General features: G+C 40.6%; 1 protein-coding gene across 1 annotated transcript; it reads left to right on the forward strand.

Moving 5' to 3' along the window:
* Positions 1–21,096: 21,096 nt before the first annotated feature.
* LOC126766719 (platelet glycoprotein V-like) lies at positions 21,097–22,934 on the forward strand. The gene has a single exon (XM_050484448.1). It carries the CDS (start codon positions 21,097–21,099, stop codon positions 22,816–22,818), a length of 1,722 nt encoding a protein of 573 aa, XP_050340405.1. The 3' UTR covers positions 22,819–22,934.
* The last annotated feature ends 3,607 nt before the right edge of the window (positions 22,935–26,541 follow it).

Consider the following 26,541-nt stretch of genomic DNA (forward strand, 5'->3'; position numbering starts at 1 on the left):
TATGGGTTTGTTTGCCTGCTATTACTTGCCACACATGACCAATAAAGCCGAGGAGGCAACTATGGTGGCAATGTGACATTAAAATTGGCAGCAGCCACAATGCACGTCAGCACAGCGACATAAGACATACAACAACAACAGCAACAACAATAACGAACACACAGTGGCGCACTCAAACGTTCTGACAAATGGCCAGAGCGTCGCACAAACAATGCAGAAACAATCGCAGCGATAGACATATACAAATATAGAGACATGAGCAAATGGACATAAATATCGGGAGGCTGCGTGCCACACAATTAAGATGACCGCCAAGTGATAATCGATGATGACGCAGTCGTAAGCAGATTCATGCCAATGGAACAAATGAGAATAATGAAATAATTATGCCTCGCTGCTCTGCTCTGCTCTGAGCTGAGCTGCCGCCTCGCTTGTCTAGCTATGGCTGCCAGCCGTCCAAGGAGGGGCAAGCGGGGCGATGCAACACTCGATTCATGGCGTTCGCTGCTGCAACAAATCATGTCACGTACCCTGTGATGGGTATATACAAATTTATGCAAGCACATACATATGTACATATATGTGTGTATGTATGTGTACATCTGTACGAATGACGATTTATTGATATCATGTTCGAGAAATATTGGACAACGCCGTTGTTCTTGTTGTTGTTGTGCTTGTTGTTGCTGCTGTTATAGCTATCATGATGAACACCAAATGCAATGTATGTTGCATTGCCGTGATTTGTGCATCACACATACATACATACTATGTATATGTAAGCGATCGAACGACAAAAGGTGCACATTCGATTCCAGTCCAACAAACGTCCGGATGCGTTTTACAGGAAGCAGCCGTTTTTGGTGTTCGAAAACAAAAACGTCACACAATAAACATATGTAGACGTACCACACATCCACACACGTGATTATACAAATCGTTGCTGCTACTGTCCGCTCCTGCTCGGCTGGCAGCGCTGGCATCGCTTATCAACGCTTGTTGATCGCTCTTTGATTTTATTCATTTGCTTCATTTCGCCTCATCTTCTGGCCATATTTCATATGTGCATTTGGTTTTGTTCTTGTTTTGCTTTGCGGTTGTGCGATATTTATTTGTCATCTGACACAAATGTCAATTGTTAACGAAAATAGGCTCTCAAATCTGAAGAGAAGGCGCGAGACTTTACTGGCTTTTTATTTGTGGCAAACTCACACTTTGCGGTTGCTTTTGGTTTGATTGTCCACTGTGGAAGGCAATTTTGTGTTTTCACTTTTAATGTGTTGACATTTCGATTTTTTTTTAAAGCGGAAGTAAAACTACATCGAGATAATGGTTTCAAATTTAGTAGAACATGAGAAGATATCAATCTGAATTAGTTTATAAAAGATGACTCCAAAAAAACCAAAACTGTGCTGTCCTTTTCCGATTTGATACACAACTGAAAGTAAATAGCATCCAACTTGATGATCCCAATGTTTCGAGAAGCGAAGCTTAAGAGACAAACCGTCAAACTATTAAATAATGCCAAATATTCAAACGCAAATTCTTTATTTTCACTTCCTTCTTAAAGGGTTTGTCCGGAAAGTAATAGGACAGAATCGATTTAAAAAAAAAAATTATTGAACCAATCGTTACAATTCTTTAAAAACTTTTAAAATAGGCTCTTTCTGCGTCGATTCAGCGCTGCCAGCGCGATTTCCAAGCATTGAAGACGTCACGGAAACCATTCTCCGACGCAATCTTGAGAGCCGAGGTCTCAAAATTCTTGCCTTTCATCGGCCTTTTCAGGCAAGGGAACAAAGAAATGTCCGGGCCACATCTGGGCTGTAGGGCGGCTACGGAAGCGTTGAGATGTCGGCCTTGGTTAGGTAGCTGCTCACAAGAAAGGTGGTGTGAGCCGGTTGCGTGGTGCAACTTCCAATCCGCTGCGATGTCTTGTCGAACCCGATTGACCCTTCGTTTGTGTCTCTTGAGGACTTCCACTTAAAAGGAGGAACAAATTCATGGTGGACGATGTCAAAAAAGACAACGACCAACGTTTTCCCTTTGGACTTTGCTCATTCTTCCGGTCTTCATCAGTGACCTCTTCCCGGCCCTCCAAAAAGGTCTGGTGCCACCGAAACACATCACTTCTTGCTAAAGCAGCATCTGGGCAAGAATGCCTGATCGTATCAAACATCTCTGTCGCAGATTTACCGAGACTCACACAGAATTTAATCGCGTACCTCTGCTCTAACGAACGCTGCATTTTCGGCTTGCAGAACTCACAGAAACACGTCGCGCGAAAATGTTTGTCCTAAACTCTCAGGTGCTCGGAACCGATGTTTATTTTTATATTGCCGCTCGTTCGTTAGGCTATAACTTGGAACAACCTTTCGAACTCAGTTCGTGAGCACAAAACACAGAAATTAATGGTGAATCTCTTTCAAATATTGGCCGCGACTACGTCTCTTTACGTCCATCCGTTGACTTCAATTTTCGATGACTCGTTCGAGCATTTCGACTCGTAAGTGCCGAATGACACGCGTGATATTTTGCGACAAGGCCTGAATCGAAGCAGGATTGTCCGCTAAATCTTCCGACTTTACATATCCTCACAGCAAAAAGTCTAACGGTGTGATATCACACGGTCTTGGTGGCCAATCGACCGGGCCAAAACGTGAAATTATCTGCTCAGTGAATTGTTCTCTCAACAACTCCATTAACTGATGCGATGTATTTGAAGTGGCGCAGTCTTGTTGAAACCAAATGTCGCCGAAATCACGAGCTTCAATTTCAGCCATCAAATAGTCGGTTATCATGGTGCGAAAACGGTCAATATTGATGTTTACGTTCTCATTTTCAAAGAAATACAGACCGTTGATTCCAGCAGCCCACAAACCACACCAACCGTTGTTTTCTCTGGTTAAAATGGCAGCTCTTGAATCTCTTTAGGTTGGTTTTCGTTCCAATTGCGACAATTGTGCTTGTTTACATACCCGTTGAGCCAGAAATGGGCCTCATCGCTGAAAAAAATTTATATCGAATACGTCGAATCTTCTTGGAACTTTGATACTGATCCCAGTAATCATCGCTTTCACGAAGTCATCGACGGGCAGCGGCAATATCGCGTGCACATCCGTAGATTTTGTCGTTTTGCTTATAAAAACCTTCTCGCATGCCGCTGAAGAAGGCGCTTGCATCTGTTGAGCATGATTTGCTTCAAGCGCGTTGTCAGAGGATGACCAGTTGACCAAAGGTAGGCTTGCATGTGGAGTTCCCGCTGAGATAAGTCTCGACATTGATCTGGCTGACATTCGCATACAGTTTCTATCGCTGAGTTGGTTCGAACCACGCGAGGGCGACTACTTCTCTATCTGGCATTTACTGTAGACGTTTTGGAAAAATGATTAACAGTGCCATAAACAAAATCGAAATATTGAATTTTGGAAATCTCTTAAAACAAACTGTCAAAACGAGTTCAAGCTGCTACCATATGCTTTAAAAATGCTAAAAGTCGTTTACGAGAGTTTTGAATAGAAAGATTCTATCAAACAAAAGTTGAGAGTCTCAAAAAATCTTATCATCTAGAGAAGGCAACCAATCAAGTGGTCACTAATGAAAAAAGGCAAAGGGCTTTAAGCATTCAGAGCGATGTTGAAAACTAAGCAAAGCTGCGCCAAAAAGCTGCAACTCAACCGCCGCTACCCAAACTACAACTGACAAGGCAAGAGGAAATTTTCGCCTGCTGCTGCTTCCAAACTACTTTGCGTGCACTTGAAAGCCAACAACAACAACTTACATATCATTTATGGCGGTCAGAGTGCGCAGTTGCCGCTGACAATCGTATCAGCAAATCGCCACATCAACAGCCTTGCCACTTCAGTTCGCCACACGCTCGCAACGCGGCCCACTTGTCACAGCAACACAACAGTGGTGAAGCGCAATCGTCCATCTGTGTCCAGCGTGTAGTTAAGTTAGTCAGCCAGCCAGCCAATGATGACTTGAATTATGCACGAGAGCGAGACGATAGATAATCTGTGTTAATTTCTTTTTGTTGCCTCAACAATTTAGTTTTGCCTTTCATTACATTTCGTTCAGCACTCTCTGCTGCCGGCCGAAGCTTCGCACAATTGACGGGGTTCGTGCCGCTACTTTGATTATCGCAACGAAATCGCATCGTAAGCTAACCGCCATTCATACGCCCAGTCGACCAGCTGTCTGACCGAGAGACACAAATCGCATTGAAATTGAGATCATAATTATATGAATTACTCATTTCGGCTATCATTCATCGGTGCGGTTGGAAAAATTAAATAAACAAAGCGCATAACTAAAGATGATAATACAGATATGATGATAGATGTAGGAAAAAGCGAAAAGCTCGGGTGGACCATTGACATTTTTAGCCGGTAACCGAGCAACTCACGTTTGTACGAAGGCATTTTAAAAATGATTTTGTCTTCGACTCAGTAATATGCGCACATACATACATACATACATATATAAAAAACAAGAAAAAATGTTTTGTTCGATTGCACCAAGCTATAATACCCTTCACGAATAAAAAGTTCTGCCATACAAAAACTCGATGTTGATCGATCAGTTTATATGACAGCTATATACTATAGTAGTTCGATCTTTCTCCATTTCAATTTCATTTTTTCAATTTCTTCGCAGATAACGCCATTGTCTGGGACAATAATCTATGCCACATTTCGTAGTGATATCTCGTTAAATACAAAAGTTTTCCATACAAAGACTTTATTTGGATCGGTCTGTTTGTTTGACAGTTAAGTATATGCTATAGTGGTGCGATAAGCTCGGTTCCTACAAATGAACTATTTCTTGGACAGAATAAGACGTGTGCAAAATTTCAGAACGTTATCTCACAAACTGAGGGATGGATTCGCTTACATTTAGCTTGTGTGCAGAACTACGGATATGGTTGAAACGACTGAGCTCGTTAGACTTTATCATTTATGTACTTTCCAGTGTCTCCGATGTTTCTTTATGGTTGTTACAAACATCATGGTAAGCATAATATACCCGTTGAGGGTATAAAAATATGCACATCATCATAATTATATACAAATATTTCCAATTGTGTGGGGGACATCTGCTTCTGTCACTGCTTTCACTCCATATTCCCACAATGCCTCTTGCCCGCTCTTTTCATATTCATATCTGCTCTGCGCTCGCATAATTTTCGTGTCCTTTAGCTAGTGTTTTTTTTCCGTGCGACCCCTTTTTGTGTGATTTTCTGCAGCGCTGCTCTCGTTGCTGTGCTACAAAATCCATACGCGGCCCATATTTCTTTCGTTTTTGTCTGATTTATCTTCGATCTTGATAAACTCATTGAAATTATGATAATGTTTTTGTTGGAATACATACCATACACATATATATGTTTGTCTCATAGACACATATACATACATACATACTCAGCTGAATGACAAAGCACACTTTTTCCACTCCTTTTTTTTTGGGTTGCGTTGTGTTTCTGTGTCAAACGCTCTGTATAGAAGTGAAGTGGCTTTCACTTTGGAGTGTCCTTGTCATATTAAAATGAGTTAGCAGCGGCCGCTTATCTTTGATCGCAAATAGTCGAAGGATATTTATGTTGCCGGTGGTGGTATTAGGAGCGTAAAAGATGTTTAACGTCAGTTATCCTGATTCAGGATAAAATTATTAGAATTCAATAAGGAAATCCAAGATCTGAAAGCAGATCTAGTCACTTCATGAATCGGCTGGATGATTGACTCACTCTTAGTATATATAAGATATGCAAAACATGTTTGACTGCCCTCTAATTTTGTTATAACAGATGTAAAAATCATATAACTTTCGCTGTAAATATCTAACCCAGTAATAAGCACCGAAGAAAGCAGGTTATGACCCTTTTAATTTTAGACGTTGCGTGCCGAAACTCTTGACTGCAGAAGATGACTCTTTCCACATTTTGTGATCACAGTTTAAAAGAGGCATTTTTTTATGAAGTGAATATCCAACTCTTTTAAGCGAGAAAGTCACAGTTTAGCTAGAAAATATTCTAGCTGAAAATCGCAGCATACGAGGGCTGCTATATATATTCTGGCCTAGAGCAACACTAAGTGTTGCCAGGTGCAATCTGACATTTCCATTGGAAAGTTTGACATTTTTTAGCACGACATCACACAGAACGTTTTGTCATTTAATCGTGAATTGTTTTATTTACAGGGAATAAAAAAATCCATCTCGGCCAAAAAATGGAATTAACTCGTGAACTTTTTCGTGCGATTATTTTTCTCAACTTTCGACGTGGCTATGAAGCACCATCCTATCGCACTGTGAAAAACTGGTACAACGAATTCAATCGTGGCCGACGCTCGCTCAAAGACGAATTCCGTGAAGGTCGTCCAAAAACAGCCGTTGTGCCAGAAAACATCGATGCCGTACGTGAACTGATAATGCAAGACCGTCATGTAACATACCTTCAGATAGAGGCATGCCTATGCATTTCTCCCACCAGCATACATTCGATATTGCATGAACACCTGGCCGTAAAAAAGGTTTGTTGGATCCCGCACAATTTGACAATCGCTCAAAAAAAGGCTCGTGTGGATTGGTGTAAAGAAATGCCTGAAAAATACGATCGCGGTGCTTCAAAAGACGTTTATAAGATCGTCACAGGTCGACGAATCATGGATCTATGCGTATGAGCCCGAAACAAAACAGCAATCGACAAAAAAAAAAAAAAAAAAAAAAAAAAACCATTTTCGTTGATAAATATGCCTCTTTACATTATTAGGCCAGAAATATATATAGCAACCTACGTATACTATATAGTATGTTATTATGTGAGCATTAATCACTTCGAAGAGCCAAACGGTCATCGACGCTTCTTCAAAAACAGTCCCTAAAATGATGCTAAAACAGGTAGGTTTTTCAGTTCTATTGAACCGAGTAGGCAATAGTGAAGTAAAATTCTCTGTCTCTCTACGAACTACAGTAATACTTTATTATAAGGCTTCAGTAAGAGACCGCTTGCCGCCCTTCCGTCTCATCAAATAAGTCGTATCAGCTGATTCGGTTTACGGTTTTGCCTCCGTTACTAACCAAAGCATAAGTCTCTTTTCGTGATCGTTCGAATATGTGACGCATAAACTTAGGCACATTTAAATAGTTGTCAATCTTTCAGTTGTTAACTCTTCATTATCGCTAAATGTCTTTCTTGTGTACATTCAGTGAGATATCAGAGGATAGAAAAAAGGGCTAGAGGACAGATCTGGAGAGTATGTTGCGTTGAATACGCTCTACGTATGACCAATATATGCCAATTTGCTAGCGTTGAGTCTGCACTTAAGGTTTTCTAGTAGGCATAGTCAGCTGGTTTGTTTTCGATTTTGGAAGCTAGTTTCGAAAAACGGAGAAATTCGTCTTTTATTTATGTTTCAATCTCTCGAAGCTTTGGTGAAATGCTCAGATGGAATCGTATTTTGTTTAGTATAGTAAATTAAGGTCTATACTTATAATTTAAGAAAAAAACTTTGGCTATGAAAGGAACAGAATGGTGGAACTTCCAGTTGAATTTCTTTGTCGTTACATGTTGTGATCACGGATTCCGTAATATTATAATATTTTTTGAACTGTGAGGTGAGCTGACAAACGATCAGCATGACGACCTGAGTCTATTTAGATATTTCCGCCTGTCTCTCCAACCGTATATAAAAGAACTAGTCCCTCAATCTTTTTAAACCAAAAAGGTGCTCATTTGTCGGAACTTTCAATATAGAAGAACTATAGCATATAGCTGCCATACAAACTGACCAATCTATCCCAAGTCCTTGTATGGTAAGCATTTCATTTTAATGATTGTTTTCACGAAATTTGGTACCGAAATTATTATTCAAAGCGTCCTTAAAAACTCCGAAAAAAGTTTTCAGGTCGAACAACTATAGAAGTCTAAAAGCTGACCGATCAAAATCAGAATCTTTTCATAGTCTTTTTGAAAACTGTGCATATACCGGGTTTGTCCGGAAAGTAATAGGACTGAGTCGATTTAAAAAATTATTTTCTCCGGAATAGCCTTGAGAGCCGAGGTGCATGCTGCATGTATCCCCTATGTCTGATTGCCACTTTGTCTCGGGATCATACTCAAAGATCCATGACTCGATGACCAATTAAACGAATACTTAGTCGACGGTCTGAGTTCAAAACTTTGCGCATACGAGTCGCGTTGTCGGTGTTTGTCGAAGTCGCAGGTCTCCCAGCACGGTCTTCATCAGCGACCTCTTTCAGGCCCTCCAAAATGGCTTGGAGCCGCCGAAACACACCACTTCTTGCTAAAGCATCATCTGGGTGAGCCTGCTTGATCACACAGAATTTAATCGCGTACCTCTACTCTAACGAACGCTGCATTTTCGGCATGCACCCCTCACAGAAACACGTCGCGCGAAAATGTTTGTCCTGACTCTCCACGGAGACTTGGAGACAACTGACCAGCCACTCGTTCGTTAGCTAGTAACGCCCTATACCAACCAGTCGGTTGCGCTTCGAAGTACAGTCTCGGCGGAAGAAAATCAGTCCTATTACTTTCCGGACAAACCCTGTATTTACGCACATACATATAGAGAAGCGAGCATACGCACTCTGAGGGGCGTAGCATGTGCAAAGTGCCGAAATGCAGCCATCATAATTTAAGACATGAAGTGTTGACGTTTGTTGCCGTTGCCGCTGTCGATGTTGCTGCCACCGTGTTGAGCACCAGCAGAAGATGAAGAAGAAGAAGAAGAGGTAGGCGCTTGCGCCGATGATGGTGATGACGATGAAGATGGCGATGACGTTGCCAATTGCTTTAGTGCGTTTTTGTTGTTGTTGTTGTCATAATGTTGTTGCTGTTGTTGTTGTGCGTGTTAGCAGTGATGTCAGCATGAGAACAAATGTACTTTCGCGCCACTCTAAACATAATCGAACACATGTACATTTGTATCTAAGTATTTGTGCACTTACATACATACATATGTATACCATAAATATCTCGCCCTCAGCCGCTGCGCATTAGTGCTTAAGCAACTAGAGACCTATGTATAGTGGTGTTGTTGTGCGTTTGCTGATCCTTGCAGCGCGGCATCGTCGCTTATCAGTAAATGCGATGCAGATTAATCGCCGCTGATAGTGCGCATGCGCAGCCGGCGATGAGCAACCAGAGTGGCAGTTTGCAGCACAAGCAGCAACAACAGCAGCAATGCTTGTCATATAGGCGTTGTGTTGGCTGGCTGATCGGTTGGTTGGTTGGTTGGTTGGTTGGTCGGTCGGGCGGTCGGTCAGGCAGTTGCTTAGCTCGTTTGCAGACAATAATGACGCTGCTGCTTTGTGTGTGAAAAGTTCGCTGGCGTTGAAGTTGTCAGGAAGAAGTTTTGCTTTGCTTTTATTGTAATTTTTTTTCTGTTGCACTGTTGCGGTCAACGCGTATTTGGCGGTTTTCAAATTTATTTTGTTTTAAAAATTTCAAAATCGTTTAATGCACCCTTACTTTTAAGCGCCTTTAATGCGCTGAAACTACACATTTTTTGTTGTTGTGCATGCGCACTTCGCCTCGCGCACAGTCGTCGCTTTGAGCTACTCAAAATTTCATTTTATCCATCATTTTTTGGCAACAGCGCGTTCATTGTCCGCTAGAGTGATGATTTGGGGCTTAAGTCGAGGCGTTTTTTGGCAAATATTTTTGGTCGCAAAACAACAACAACTTATGTCTAACATGTATTTAAAACAAATATGAAGGCGTTGCTGATAACCAGCGCTTTCGCTTCAGGTTGCCACGACTTGGACAGCCCCGAAAAATGCGCTGAGCAATGCAAATGATCGCTGCAACAACAATGGATCATGTTTTAACCCATACAGGCAGTATATATAAAGTATATATGTACATATGTACATATTATATGTATTACCTTGCTCTGTGCAGTAGGCATACACATAAACGCCAAACAATCAAGAACTCAAAGTGCTCAACTTTTTCGAACATCTGTCGATCGTTTGTCGCTGATAAAAAATTTCAATTGTGACCCTTAGTTTTGCGCCCTCCCTGCCCATTGCTGAGCATATTTAGTTGCGACCATCATCACATAATCAATGCCTTTGGTTTTTGTTTGCAGTGTTGTTGTTGCTATTGTTGTTGTTTTTGTTGTTGTTGTTATTTTTGTTGTTTTTTGCTATTGTTGTAGTAGTTTTTTTGTTTTTGTTGTCGGTTTTGTCATGTTGTTGTTGTTGTCGCCATTTGATATTATTGTTGTTGTTTTTGCTTTTTTGATATTGTTATTGTTGTTGTTGCCCTCGTTATGCACACTCTTCTCTAGCTGCTGCTTACATTTATGAATATGAAAATTGTCACGAGTTATTGCAATGGTCGCTTCGTACGGCGCTCAGCAGCCCTCACCATCCGCGCAGCTCCCTTGAGCATTAATGACAGACATTTGCATTGTGTCTTTGCGTTTAGCAGTTTGGTATCTGGGGGATACCAACGGATTATTATTGGCCAATGAGGTACTTTAATAACCATAATCAGGATATTATTGTCGATAATGCGCTTGTGTGTATGTATGTATGTGTGTTTAATGCGAAATGCAAAAAAAAAGATAGAAAAAGGGATATGAAAAAGTTGTTATGCAAAATTCGCCAGCCTGTGAGTGAGCACGGAAGACAGAGTCACAAGTGCAGGAAATGCGCACAGCTGGATGTGGAGTGGCGAATGGCTTCCAAAGTGAATTGCGGAAGTCCACGCAGTCGGTAGTTAATCGTAGATGTGCTGGTTAGCTCAGCAACGCTGCTATAAAATTAAATGATGCCTGGTTTGCTTTTCGAAGAGGGATAATTTTTTGTATTTTAGCGATTACGAGCTGAAGTACAAATGTCGCATACCACATTTTTTGGTCTGCTACATTTGTTTTATCTTTCTTCTTCTTTATTGGTGTAGACACCGAGCCGAGTTTACAATAGCGCGCCAATCGTTTTTCCTTTTCACTTTTTGGCGCCAATTTAAGATTCCAAGTGTAGGCAGATTCTTCTCCACCTGGTCTTTCCAAAGGAGTGGAGGTCTGCGTCTTCTTCTGCTTACCCCGGCGGGTACTGCATCGAATACTCTCAGTGCTAGAGTCCATTCGGACGTCATGGCCCAGACAGCGTAGCCGCCGTCTCTTAATTCGCTGAATTTTGTCAATCTCGCCGTATGTCTCGTACAGCTCATCGTTCCATCGACTACGGTATGCGCCGTTGCCAATGCGCAAATCAACATAAATCTTCCGCAGAACCTTTCTCTCGAAAACTCGTAACGTCGGCTCATCAGATGTTGTCATCGTCCATGCCTCGACACCATATAGCAGGACGGAATTGATGAGGGACTTGTAGAATTTGAAATATGATCGTCGAGAAGGGACTTTACTTCTCAATTGTCTACTCAGTTCGAAGTAGACCCTGTAGGCAAGAGTTATTCTGGGCTGCATTTTGAAGCTGTCGTTGCTGTTGGTATTGATACTGGTTCCAAGATAGTGGAAATTATCTACGACTTCGAAGTTATGACTGGCAACAGTGAGATGGAAACCAAGTCGCGAGTCACTCTTTGTTTGAAGACAGGAGATATTTTCGTCTTGTCGTCGTTTACTACCAGACCCATTTGCTTCGCTTCCTTATCCTTTCTGGAGAAAGCCGAACTAACGGCGCGGCTGAGGTCAATGATATCAATACCAGGGGCGTACGCCATCAGTTGTGCAATCTTATAGAAGATAGTACCTTCCCTATTTAGTTCTGCAGCTCTGGTATTGCTCAACGTCAGTTTACACAGCCGAATTTAGACGCAGCGACATGAAGGCAGCTCCTTTTCATGCTGTCAAAACCAGCTATGAAATCGACGAAGAGGTGGTGTTTGTCGATTCTCTTTTCACTGGTCTTTTGCAAGATTTCCAGACCTGAAGTCACACTAATATGGTCCAATCGCGAGGGAACCAATCTTCGACCACTTTCTGTAACAATTAGAGCCATATAGCGTGGAGTATATCTTCCTTCCTCTTCAATCCTGTCCGGCTTATCTACGTAGACAAAAGACTTCTCATAAATAGTCCAGCAATGTTAAGTCGCACAACCTTGGAGCCCACGCCACAGCCTCACGACACGAATTAATGCACTCACCAAAAGTTTCCTTTAATAAATTGATTAACTCATTGGCTCAATTGAATGTAGCGCTGTCTTGTTGGTATTAAAAATCGTCCACATCAACATCTTCTAATTAAGGCACAAAAAGGTCATTAATCATGGTTCTATAGCGTTCCTCATTGACTGTACATTTTGGCCAGCTTCATTTCTGAACAGCTTCATTCTTGGACCAATGATTCCCTATGTCCATAGATCATACCAAAATAAGTAAATCGAAAATAAAGCTCCAAGCTACTTCCTCTTTCTCCTTCACATTCCTGTTAGTAGCCAGGATATATGTATATATTTCGTCTTGCCTTCATGAACCGACAGACCTACTTTGGCAGATTCCTTTCGATAGTCACAAAAACTTCGGAGACGTCATACACTTAATAAAATTCTATATCGTCGACATAGGCAAACAGTTGGAGGCAATGGTAAAATATCCTAAGTTCGATGAACACCTGCTCTATGTAGAACCACCTTTATTGCGAAGATGAAGAAGTCTATAAATACTCGGTTATTTTCCAAGATTCCACATCCAGGTCTAAAACCGCAAATTATTCCAATCTTTCACACAATATGCTTGAAAGTGCTTTCAAGTTCTACGCGAGGGACATCAGTCTGATCCCGCAGCGTAGAGCCGCCTTTATTTAAAGCAGAACACATTACACTGAGGTTTCAATCATTCGACAAGCTCTCGTCTAGTAATATTTTGTATCTCCGCGGAGCTTGTACAGTTCCGCAAAGAGACCATCTGCGTCTGCCACTTTTTGTATAGCGGCGCAATTTTCATCATGACAAGGCATGGGTATATCAATACCATCGCATTCAATTATGAAATCGGAGTTAACTTTTCTATAGGCCTGATTTTTGTTGTCATTGCTAGAAGTAAATTAAGAAAAGTATTGCACAATTTTAGTACACTCTATGCATCTGTTACCAGATCGCTGCGTTCGTCTCTACTGATGCTTAACCCGGAGCATCTTGGCACATGATCTTCTAATTGGATTTTTGAGAGTTATTCGTCATTATTTATGCACATCAATCTCCCGCCTGTATTTCTTTTTTGTTTCCGATTTTGAGTCTAAAAAGGCATATCTCTTATGTCCTTATCTTCTAATAAATAAGCAAGGTTCATCACATTCCTCATTATACCGAAATGGTCAATTTGATTTTTTTATTGTCTGAACAGTGGACCCCTTGGTATTAAAGGCATCAATTTATGAAATCGACAAGCATCAGACCGTTGGTCGAAATGCCCTTGTTGAAGCTGCATCGCCCAACCGTAGGACCAAAGATACCTTCTAACCCGAACTTTTCGTGAAAATACCTCGGAATAATATTAACATCGTGGGCGGAACTGCGGTGGTAGGTGTTATCGAGTTCGGCGGAGAAGGCATCTTCAGACTCATCGTCCCTTTCTTTCGTTAAAGCGTCTGCGTAAATTGTTCCTTGAGGCGAGTAGTAGCCAGTCTTTTGTTTACTGGGAACTTAGTTGGAACATACCGATTTGAAACAAATTTATATATTTGATCTATTCCTTGTGATCTTCTTAGCCAAGTATCAGCTCATTAAGAAAGCGTCAATTAAGCATTGGCGTCGCTATAAATTAAACATTTTCCACAAATAAATTACATTTTCCACACAATGAAATGTGCAGCACGGACCAGCAGAGAGCCTCTTATATGTAGTAATAATCTCTAATCTTCTCGTCGTGGCATGTTTTTGCATTAAACAAGTGAACTTGTTGCTTGTGGCACGTTGCCACTTTTAACTCAAAATCTCACTGATTAAAGCATAATTTCATGAATACCAACTCAAATACACCAGCGACGAACAAGCATTACTCGTGTCGATGTTGATTTCAAGTAATTCCATGAATAATTCGCCATCAGACAACGAACGGAGCGACACTGCAATTGGACAGCAAAAACGCAAAACATACAAAGCGCAAATGAAATTTATAAAAAACAAAAAAATAACAACAAAAATGGCACAAAACCTAAAAACACTTCATTATTGCGCGACACAATCTGAATATTTAATGATTTAATCAGTGGCAACACATCGCACAGCATCTGAAACAAAAACAGAAAAAAACGAAAAGAACGAGCACAGCAGCGTATGAGCTGCTAAGGTATTGAGGAGTGCAGTGTGTGGTTGTGGGTATTTTATACTAGGGTGGTGCTTAAATAAATAGTAGAATTGCTTTCCTAACTTTAGGTGCCATCGATTCGTAAGGCATTAGAGAGTAGCGATACGAAGAACATTTTAACAGCTGTTCAAACAAACCATCGATGGCGGCTCTATTTAATCAAGCCACTGTATGTGAATTATGCTATTTGTGTGTTCGTTTGACAATTTCTCAAGGCATGTTAACCGATTTACTATAAAGCTCACATTTTAGGTACAAAAACCTTAAGAGGCCTAAAAAATTAACTCAAATTTGATAATAATTTCGATATAAAATAATAATACCTAAAATAAAGAAAAATTCAGTCGTTGATATTGAGTTTTTGAATGGTATTATGCTTTATGACGCTGTTAGATACTACGCAACCATGATGTCTGGATCCTCTCTGCCGTCTCAAAATGCTTGCCTTTCATCCGAGGAGCCACATCTGGGGTGTAGGGCGGATACGGAGTCGTTGGAATGCCGGCCTTAGTTAGGCAGCTGTTCACAAGAAAGGCAGAGCCGGGTGTTGTCGTGGTGCAATTTCCACTCAGCTGCGATGTCTTGTCGGACCCGATTGACCCTTTGTTTCAGTCTCTTGACGACTTCCACGTAAAACGTGGCGTTGATGGTTTGGCCAGGAGCAACAAATTCATGGTGGAGTTACATTATCGAAGTCGCAGGTCCCCCAGCATGGTCTTCATTAGCGACCTCTTCCCGGCCTTCCAAAAAGGTCTGGTGCCACCGACACATATATCAAACGTCTCTGTCGCAGATTTACACAGTTTTACACAGAATTTAATCGCGTAACTCTGCTCTAACGAACGTTGCATTTGTAAAGAGGTCACGAGATGAACTTAAGGTAACAGAGGTGTTAAAGATTCGGAATTTAATGTGCATACTTTAGTCAACGGTGATTCATTCTTAAAAATTCTTAAGTCCTGTGATCCCGTAGCTGATCTCCAGGAGTACTTAGGAGGACTGGCGAACTAATCGAGGGATATGGCTAAATATGTATATTGATACGGTCTCCGACGTTTCCTTCTGTGCTTTACAATCATCGTGGCGAACTTTATATAGCCTTCCAGGCCATTATTCCTTTGATTATTACCTGCAGTCGTTTCGGAGAAAATTTCCTCACCGATTGTGAAAGTAGCGTTTAGAGAATAGATTAGCCTAACCCATGAAGCCCTCGCAGAAGAATCCAAATTTTAATTCCATTCTGCATTTAAGGATCACCTTGATCTGACTATATGCTGAAGTACGGTATACATAGAAACTGTTTAGTTGCGCTGATAACAACGCCAGACGACAAGTTCACAGATTCTTGCCACACTTTTTTCCACATTCGCTGTGGTTTTCATTTTTGTACTCACACACATACATAAATAGAGACACCCCAAGTAATAAGTAGAAGTGCCCTTTTCGTTAAGCTTCGATTTCGCTTCGCTTTTTGTCAATTTCTTACGTTTGAAAATCTCACAGCTTAAGGATGCGGTTGCAACATGCGAAATAGTGGCGCGAGCCTCGTGTTTAACAACAAAAGATTGTGCATTTGTATATCTATATACAATGGTTAGTAAGAGTGTGTGATCCAGCTTGTTGGGATACCAATGCACGAGCAAGAGACTAACAGCTTACGAAAGCTTAACTGACCCTCCACTTGCGCCTGCGTCTGCTGGGTTTTCGCTCCCGGAGACACCGCCTGCCTTCTTAGCATTCTGTGTTATGCCATGCGGGCTGTGTCAGTGACTGTTGCATGCCACAAAAGTTCTAATTAAACAATTCGTAGAATTTCGCGTTAATTGTAAGCAAGTGAGGCAAGTGAAGCAAGCGGTCAGCGCTCAGCTCAGCTCAGCTTGTGGCTGTGGGACGAGCGTCAAGTGAGCGAATTGAAAATGGAAAAAAAGGTTTTGAAAGTGAAATGTAGGAATAGTCGCCCAGTTACAACAACAAGTCAGCTAACAGCCATTCCATATGGTGACATCGTACGTACTCGGCACTCGTATAGCTATTGAAGGTGCACTTGCTTCGTGCAACATTTTTTGGAATCACTAAGCCATGCTATGTAGCATTTAATGTTGTTGGAAAAATGGCTGAAACACGACAGTAAATTTTGAAGAATGGAAGCAAATGACATGGCTGGCAACTGCTGCCATTAAAATATGTCAAGGTGATTGTGAGAGTACTCACATCTCTTTTGTGCGGTCCAATAGCTTAAGTCAGTGACTTTTGAGTTTCCGTCGTACTAATTTTGATTATGACAATTTGTCTATTTTGCTGAGTGTTGGAATCTAGTTTCTACATGACCTACGAATTCTTCAAATAAATGCTGCAATAACTACACGAGGAGTCATCATCCACCACCGAAATAGATGAACCTGCTATGGAGCACCTTCAACCAAAGTTTAGTTCTGGAGGAAAATAGTTTCACGTATCAGCTTGGTGTGCTCATGTACTCAAAAACAAAACAAAATCAAATTGCGAAGCCGAGCTAGTGTGCTAGTCGAAAACAAGATAAAATAACACTTCAGCCAGGCGGTTAATATATATGTAAAATGGGGCAGAATTGGATGAGTCTCAAGTCTAAGAGATATTTTGCCTTAAAGATATTTTACCTCATGCTGGTCAAGAAATTTTCTTAAATAATTTTGATGAGGAATCTCAATCTACTCCGGTTACGCACACCCAATTCTCTTGAGATGGTACTAATGTTGTTATACACACAGGTACGCGACTATCTTCCGTAGAAACTTTCTCCCAAAAACTCGTAACGCCGACCCATCAGATGTTGTCATCGACCACGCCTCTGCACCATATAGCAGGAAGGGGGTGATGAGTAACTTGTAGAATTCGGTCTTTGTTTGTCGAGAGAGGGCTTACTCCTCAAATCTTAGTCCGAAGTAGCACTTGTTGGCAAAAGATATTCTGCATTGGATTTCGAGGCTGCCGTTATTGTTGGGTTTAGTGCTGATTATCTACGACTGCAGAATTAGAATTAGAATGTCAACAGTGACGTTCGAGGCAAGTCGCGAGTGTGACGACTGTTTATTTGATGACAGGAGATATTTCGTCTTGCCCTCGTTCACCACCAGACCCATTTGCTTCGCTACCTTATCCATTCTGGAGAAAACAGAACTAACGGCGCGGTTGTTAAGGCTAATGATATCAATATCATCAGCATACGCCAGCAGTTGTACACTCTTATAGAAGATAGTACCTTCTCGGTTTAGTTCTACAACTCCAATTATTTTCTCTAAGAGTAGATTGAAGAAGTCGCACGATAGGGAGTCGCCTTGTCTGAAACCTCGTTTAGTATCGAACGGCTCGGAGAGGTTCTTCTCGATCCTGACGGAGCTTTAGTATTGATCAACGTCAGTTTACACAGCCGCATTAGCCTTGCGGGGATACCAAATTCAGATATAGTGGCATAAGGGCAGTTCCTTTTCTGTGCTATCAAAAACAGCTTTAAAATCGACGAAGATGTGGTGCGTGTCGATTCTCTTCTCACGGGTCAACTGATAGTCAGTACGTCAATAAAATAATGAAACTGATGTTTGAGAATCGACGATTAACAGTCAGAGATCGTACTGATATCAGATACCAGAAGAATCAGTGAAAACCATTTTGAAAGATCATTTGGGTCTAAGAAAAGTGAAAGCTTGATGGGTTCCAAAATCACTAAATTTTTACGAAAAACAGCCTAAGCGTTAACGTCTGTGTAAATATGCTTTCCGACTACCAGAATGTCATGAGACGTGTTATTAATGGCGATGGATCTTGGATCTACGACGCGGAAACGGCGATAAATCGCCGAATACGGTGGCAAAGGTGAGCCGAAACCGAAAAAACTACGTCAAAGAATGCTACGTTGACAATTTTCTTCGTGTGTTCGGTGTGTGCGAACTTCTTCCGACCGGCCGAACTACAACAAGGAATACCATTTCATAAAAAGTTGGGCTGACAATCCATGGTTTTTGCACAACGATACTTCACCGTCGCATAGTGCATTGATTATTTGTGAGTTTTTCGCTAAATTTTCAAACAATATCGGCCGCAACCACCGTATTCACCTGATTTAGCTTCGTGTGACTTCTGGGCATTAAACAACCTCAATTGAACGTTCCGGGGGAACCGTTTTGACTCAATTACGGACATTAAATGTAAATCGAATAGATGTCTCGCTTACAGCAGTATAAGTACAAATGAGTCATAAAACTTTACATCTTTAAAATACATGTGACTTCAGTGCACCGTAAAAAATGGCTTTATCAGCAATTGTGTTATCTCAAAATTACATTGTAAGCATAATATATTCTTAAATATGGACAATTATACTTACATACATAAAACGTATGATGACATATATGTTTACTTTATAAAAATAAGGAAATTTTCGGTATTTGATTTGAGCTTTCGACAGAGTCTGCGGAAAAGCTCAAACGTTTCAATTGAATTATTCAAATATACCCCACACAAATTAGGAGAAAAGCAAGTTAAGTTCGGTTACACCGAAAATGTCATACCCTTCACATATGTATAAAAAAGTTTCTTTACAAGAACTTGAGTTTGGTCTCCCAGTTTGTATGGTAGGTATGTACTATAGTAGCCCTCTTTGCATGAAAGAATAGTTTTGAAGTATAACAGATCAATTGAAAAGTACCCGGCCTGGCACATAGATGGCGCTACTAGAATTAAATCCATGTACAAAAGTTTCAGTTTGTTCTAACCGATATGGTTGTCGGAACATTAGTTTGAGTGAAGCAATTTGGATATAAAAGAATTTGATTTTGAACCAAAATAAAGCTTTTGAAGTGAATACAGTTGCAGCAAAAACTTGAATAATAATGACTTTCCAGGCACTGCCACAGGAAAATCAACCATCATGACCTTAAAGTGAAGTTGTTCGATGCTCTAAAGATATCGACATTCACGAATATTTGGGGATAAGAAAGTTCCGTGGAAAGAGGGTGGCACATGAGCTCACGTTTGGCCAAAAAAAAAAAACGACAAGTTGACTATTCAGAGCAGTGTTTGGAGATGTTCAAGCGTAATAAACTCGAGTTTTTGAGTGTTCAGATGTGTTAATGGAGAAAACATCATCATTTCACTCCGAAGTCCAATCGAAAGTCATGCGTGTGAAAACGGCCCCATTTGAAGAAAAGGAAAGTGTTTGTTGGACATCGAATTGCTTTCGCATTCTGTGAATTCTCCAGATATCGCCCCAAGCAACTATTTCCTGTCATCAGATCTCAAAAGAATGTTCGCTGGAAAGACATTTTTGACGAATGAAGAGGTGATCACCGAGCCTGTTTTGAAGCAAAGGACAAATCGTACTACAAAAATTGTACCGAGTTGGAGGGTCACTCTAAACAGTGTATTACTCTTATAGGGAACTAGGTTGAATAAAAAAAAATTTTGCAAAAAAATGTGTTTTACTGTGGTAGGCGGGGGCTTTCCAATTGGCCTGTTATATTTTATCTAAAATTTTCCTTGACAAAGAAGCTAAGAATACTCTGATAAGACTATAAGAAATCATAAAGACATATTTTTGGTACTTCCATATGATAACCCGGAATTAAAATAAGAATAAGAAATTTAAGAATTTTTCGAAGAAGCTCGAACCTAATTCGCACAATGATGATGGAAAACGGTCAAAATCGTATCATAACTGTAACATTTATAAATAACTCCGCCACAGCGCCACCTAGTGACAAAAAATTACTGGAATTTGATTCAATCGCAAATTTTCCAAGAATTTACTGAGAAAATCGAATCAAAAACAAGAAAAAACGTTAACTTCGGTTGCACCGAAGCTAAATACCCTTCACAGGTGCATTACTGTTAGTAACTATGTGTTCAGTTTGTATGGCAGCTATATGCTATAGTTAACCGATCGGAACAATTTCTTCGGAGATTACATTGTTGCCTTAGAAAATAATATATACCAAATTTCGTGAATATATTTTGTAAAATGTGAAAGTTTTCCATACAAGCATTTGATTCCGATCGTTCAGTTTGTATGGTAGCTATATGTTATAGTGGCCCGATATCGGCCGTTCCGACAAATGAGCAGCTTCTTGAAAAGGAAATGGCGTTTGCAAAATTTCAAAACGATATCTTAAAAACTGAGGGACTAGTTCGTATATATACAGACAGACGGAATCGACTCAGCTCGACATACTGATCATATATATATGTATATACATTATAGGGTCTCCGACGCTTCTTTCTGGGTGTTACAAACTTCGTGACAAACTTAATATACCCTGTTCAGGGTATAAATATAGTATGTTAGATCCAGTCGGCATATTTCTATGTACTTTTTCAGCATTTCGGTTCATAAGTAACTCTCCCTGTTTGAACACAGATTCCGAAACACCGGCTTAACTTTAAACTTGTGAGAGAGCCACAGCTGATAAACGAAATGAAAGCTTCTGTGCACAAAGAACAGAATTTGCCTTATCACCAAAGCTTCAGACACTCAGCGCGGCGCTGATAAGCGGCACACAGCTGAGATCACGACTTAAATGTAAACAAATCGCTTTTGTGTTTTCTAAAATGCTGACTTTGCCGAGAATACATTGGGCACAGCGAACAAAGTGGTTGTTTAAAAATAAAATCTGACTTAGTTAGTTGATTATTCAGACAATATTGAACGGTGAAGAGCTTTGCAGGTAGAGATACTTACAAAATACAAACCAATAATCTAACAAAGTGATTTATCTAAAGCAGAACGACACCTGCGGCGATATTCTCAAGAGGGATCTTCAGAAATGTCGGCAAACACTTTCTACGCATACTTTTTTCTGCTGGCGCTGTGCAGCGTTTGCTCCACAACGAAGGCATTCACGCTGAACCTCACCGAAAGCTGTGACGCCAACCAAATCTACTTTTGCACTTTGACCAATCTGAGCAGCACACTGCGCGATCCATTGCTCGTGGCGAATGCTACTGCACCGCAGCTCAGCGAGCTGGTGCTGCGCGACTCGATAATTCCACGCGTACCACGCTCACTACTCGACCAAGCGCCCACATTGCATGGCTTCATCATGCACAACTGTGAACTGCAGCGACTCACCGTCTTCGATTTTCCAACCGGACATTCGTTACAGACTTTAGTACTTCAAGCGAATCGCATTTCGGATGTGCCGGAAAGAGTCTTCGAGACGCTTTACACGCTACAAAAGCTCCTGCTCGGACGCAATATGATACATATGGTGCATAAGAATGCTTTCGCCGGTTTGCGGCGTCTACGTTATTTGGATTTGCAACAAAACGATATAAGCGAGCTGCCCGCGTCACTGTTTGACGAGCTCGGCGCGTTGGAGCATATTGATCTGAGTTCGAATAACATCCAGCGGATCGATGTCAACACTTTTGCACGAAATTTGCATCTTCAAACGGTGCTGCTGGGCGATAACAGTTTCGCCACCTTTGAGTCAAATTCTTTGGCACACTTGATACATCTGGATCTGCTCGACATTAGCAGCAGTAATGTGAAGGTGCTGCGCTTACAGTCGGTCGACACGCTTTTGGTGCAGGGTGGTGCGCTGGAGGGCATCGTTATTTCGGGAAGTGCCGTGAAAGTGCATGCCGCCAACAATTTACTGACCAAGTTGGAAATCGGAGATAAACTCAGTGTGCGTGAACTGGATCTACACGGTAATCGACTGGAGTCGCTAGACTCTATAATGGGTATGTTCAATATGCAACGTCTGGATGTGGCACGCAATCAGTTGCAAACATTACGCACTTCAGAGTCACCACTGTATCTGGCGCTACCGAATTTAGTGCACTTGAGCTTGTCAACCAATCAATTGAAGAACCTAACACTGGAGACATTTCTGCTACTACAAAAGCTAACACATCTCGATTTATCTTTCAATAATCTGTTAAATTTGGATCAGCGGCTCTTTGAACCGCTCGTCAATCTGGAGAAGTTCTACATTGAAGGCAATCGCTTGCACAGCTTCGATTATGAGAAATTCGTTGAGTCGCATGAGTACGTGAAGGAGTTCGGCATTTTCGATAATGAGTGGGAATACCGTTATGTGCGCACAATGGTTGACTACCTAAAAGAGCACAATATTCAGCTACCAGTGCGCTTTACTTCGAACAGCAATGGCAACAGTGGGGGAAATCACATTGACACGACATTGAACTCGCTTTCGGCATCCGATAAGGCGGCTCATCATCGTTACGCGTCCACTGCTAGTTCGTTAAATGATTTCGACACGCCCGATGCTGATATGCCGGCAGCGTCGTCAGCGGCGGCAGCAATGACTGATATCAGTGGTATTCACCCGTACCTCACCACCCGCGATGTGCTCACTTTGGTCATATTGTTGTTGGTGTTTTTGATTTTGCTGCTACAGCTTCTCAGCTTTCTGCGTGAGGAGGAGTGTCTGCCCACTTGTTGCAATAGACTCGCGCGAAATGCGCGCACCAACAATCGTCGACGCCTCGAGGAGGAAGAAGAGGACTCAGAAGTATAGACCTAACTCATGGGATTCTAAGTGATATAATAGAGTGATAAAGTGTCATACTTGAGTTAATTTCTATAAAATACCAAGTCAAGATTTGAAAAATAAATAGATGCATATGTATATAAGTCGCAGTACTGAATAATTTTGAATTTTTCGGTTATTCGCTTGTACGGAAATCTCGAGAAGCTTTATTTAAGCATCTGTTGTCGAAAAACATTGGAGCATTGATAGCCTTGAGGTGGGATAGTTACATATATTCTTGTTATACAGTTCTTCATAAAACTGTCAACATAACTTTGATTTTTTACCTGCTTTAACATGGTTTGTTCAGTCTAGGCTCAACTTTGCACCGATATTCAGCCGATTGATCTTCCGTTTCCGGGTTGCAAGCATACAAGTAGATCCTAGACTCATGGCCAGTAATAATACGTTTCATGACATTCTGGTAATCGGAAGGCATTGTTTCAAAGACGTTAACGCGACGCTGTTTTTCGAAAAAAATAGTGATATTGGAATCAATCGTGCTTTCACTTTTCTTAGGTCTAATTGTTCTTTCAAAAAGGTTTTCACTGATCTTTCCGATATTCCAATAATGTCAGTAAGATCTTTAACTATCAATCATCGATTCCCAAGCACCAATTCCTTAATTTTATTGAAGTGTTGATCATTAGTTTATCTTGATGGCCTTCCTGACGAGGTTCGTTATCAACGGGTTCTCGACCCTCTTTGAATAATTTGTATCAGTCAAAAACACTCACTCGTGACAAACAATTAAACTGCAGATTCGTTAGCACATATACGTGGTTCTGTCTCCATCTAAACATAAAATTTTAATTCATGGAGGAGAAATAATAACTAGAAAATCATTCACTTCCAATTGGGATGATGTCAGAGAAGGTGCTAGAGGCGCGCACAAAATATTTTCGTTACGTCCAGCAGCATTGCAGCTGAAAACTTTCTAGGTTGACTACAATGGAAAAACTTTTGTACAGATTGTTGGTTTCTTCGGACGCAATAATCTCAACGAAATCCGCGACATCATATAAATTTGTAATTGGAAATATGTATATGTAAAATAGACGAAGAGGTGAAAACGTTCTTTTCAGCTGAAAAGAAAACTAACCTTCCGATGCTTCTGAATCAGAATATTTTGTTATTGTCATAAGCGTGAATCATTTCAAAAATATAAAATTTTTGATAAAATAACAAATAAGGAAGAGCTAAGTTCAGGTATAACCAAACATTTTGCACACTTGCAACTTGCAAGTATTAAAGTCAGAGAAGTGCCATCAAGTAAAGAAGGATTGTTGCCATATAGGGTTTAGAACGAGTTATCATCCGATATTATTCATTCTTATCACAAATGTACACCGTTATAAGAAAATCATACTCTATGCGTTTTATTAAGAAAACTCACATATTGGTCGATTTATGCGATATAAAGTCACCCGAAAGTTCGAAAATCTTAAAATCTGTTTTTTCACAGGCTTCTCTTGAAGCCAACTTTACTCTATTAAGGGAGTTCTGCATTGACCGAAACAAATGGTGGTTCGATGGTGCAAGGTCAGAGTTATATGAGAAGTTTTGTTCCCAGTTAAACTCTTCCAGTTTTTCCGCGTCATCAAAGATGTGTGTGGTTTAGCGTTGTCCTGATGGAAGACGAAGCGCTTTCTGTTGATCAATTCTCGCCGTTTTTTCCATTGCTTGCTTCAGTCTCATCAGTTGTTGACAGTAAAATGTAGAATCAATCGTTCGACAAGGCTGGAGCAGCTCATAGTGGATGATTCCTTTCCAATCCCACCAAACACTCAGCATAACTTTTTGAGGCGTCAATTCTGGCTTTGCGACCATTTGTTGAGCTTCAACACGTTTGGACCATGATCTTTTTCGCACACTATTGTCGTATTTGATGCACTTTTCGTCTTCCATTCGCTTCAGAAATGGTTCAATTTCATTTCGTTTCAGCAAAGAATCGCAGATGTTAATTCGGTCCATTAAATTTTTCACAGACAATTCATGTGATACCCAAACTTCGAGCTTCTTTATGTAGCCAGCCTTTTTTAAATAGTTCAAAATCCTTCGATGATGAATGTTAAGTTCCTTAGCGATGTTATGACTGCTTATATGACGGTTTGTATGTCAATGACCTTCCATAATTTCAACGACTTTCTCAACGATAGGTCGACCAAAGCGAGGTGCATCTTTCACATCGAAATTTCCAAAACGGAAGCGAGCGAACCATTGTTGTGCTACACGAACTGATACAGCATAGTCTCCGTAAACTTTACAAATTTCATTGGTGGCTTGCGTGGCATTCTTCCTTTTTTTATACAAAAATTTCAAAATATAGCGAATTTCTTCATTATTTTCACTCATTTTTGAACAGCTGTAACTTTTTTCTCAATTTTCCCGAATTTAATTTTTTTGGTTAAATGTGGCTTAAAGTCTCACCTTTCCAACCACATAGTAAGGTATGACACAATGTGATTGGTAGCACTGGAGATATATGACTCCAAAGACATCTATTGACAAAATACGAAAAGACTTTTTCGACTACCCAATATTAATTCATTCATGATTTCTATACTGGAAAGTGAAAGTTTCAAATGGAACTTGAGATTGTGTTTCATCATGATATCTCAATTTTTACTTAAGTTACAGCTTGCACGGACGGATGGACAGACAGACAGTCACACGGATTTCAACTTTGCTCGGCATCCTGTTCATTTATATGTATATATACAAAAGTATATTTATCACGCTTAGTTTTAGGTGATACATACAACCGTTAGGTGAACAAAACTATTAAACTCTGTAGCAACAGGGTGCTTCAAGGCACTACATGTAATTGACGAAGTGCTATCGTAAGCGGCGAGTTTAAACTCCAAAGACTGATGTACAAATGCAGTTTTGAGTATCTATTTGCATTTAGACTTGTATGTATATACGTTTGTAGTTTTGTATATATATATATATATGTATGTGTACATACATAAATATATGCACGTTACACTAGCGTGCTGCCAGTTAGTGCATGCCACTAACTACTTTATATGTCACATGGCAGTGTTGCAGTTGCTCCCATAACAGAAACAAACAGCAGCAACAATAACAATAACAACAGCGAAAGCATGCAGCATGCAAACAAGCAACATTGTGCTTTGTGGCAGATACATTTGGCCGATTTGCAAAATACGAATTTCAGTTCAAAATAATTGCACAGGATACACGCTAGCTGCAGCGCATGATCACCTGCAATGACTTATATAAATATACATATACATATATATACATATGCATAGAGTAGATATGTATGAGTGTATATTTATGTTGTATGTATGTGTGATATGTTTATTTAGTGACTGCGATGGCAATGTGTTCGAAGGTGGCTAGTCGCTTATATAACTACTAATGCTTTTGTTGTTTTTATTGTTGTTGCAGTTGTTGTTGTTAGTCGATTTTCGCTCTCTCTGCCAATGTATGATACGTTTGTTGAATATATATGTATTTATGTAAGTGTTTCTATGCGCAGCTCGGTAGTCCCCACAGCAATGCCTCTACGCATTTGCCACATATGCGGCTGACAGTGGGCGCTAGGCGACGCTCCGAGACGCTTGCTGAACGACAACGACGCCGACGACGACAACGACGAGATGCTGGGATATGAAATCACAATTTCTGAGAAATTGTATTTTGATTTATTTATAATGTTGCAACAACATGCATGCAAGC

This window comes from Bactrocera neohumeralis, chromosome 2 (assembly GCF_024586455.1).
Source record: "Bactrocera neohumeralis isolate Rockhampton chromosome 2, APGP_CSIRO_Bneo_wtdbg2-racon-allhic-juicebox.fasta_v2, whole genome shotgun sequence".
NCBI classification, from domain to species: Eukaryota; Metazoa; Arthropoda; class Insecta; order Diptera; family Tephritidae; genus Bactrocera; species Bactrocera neohumeralis.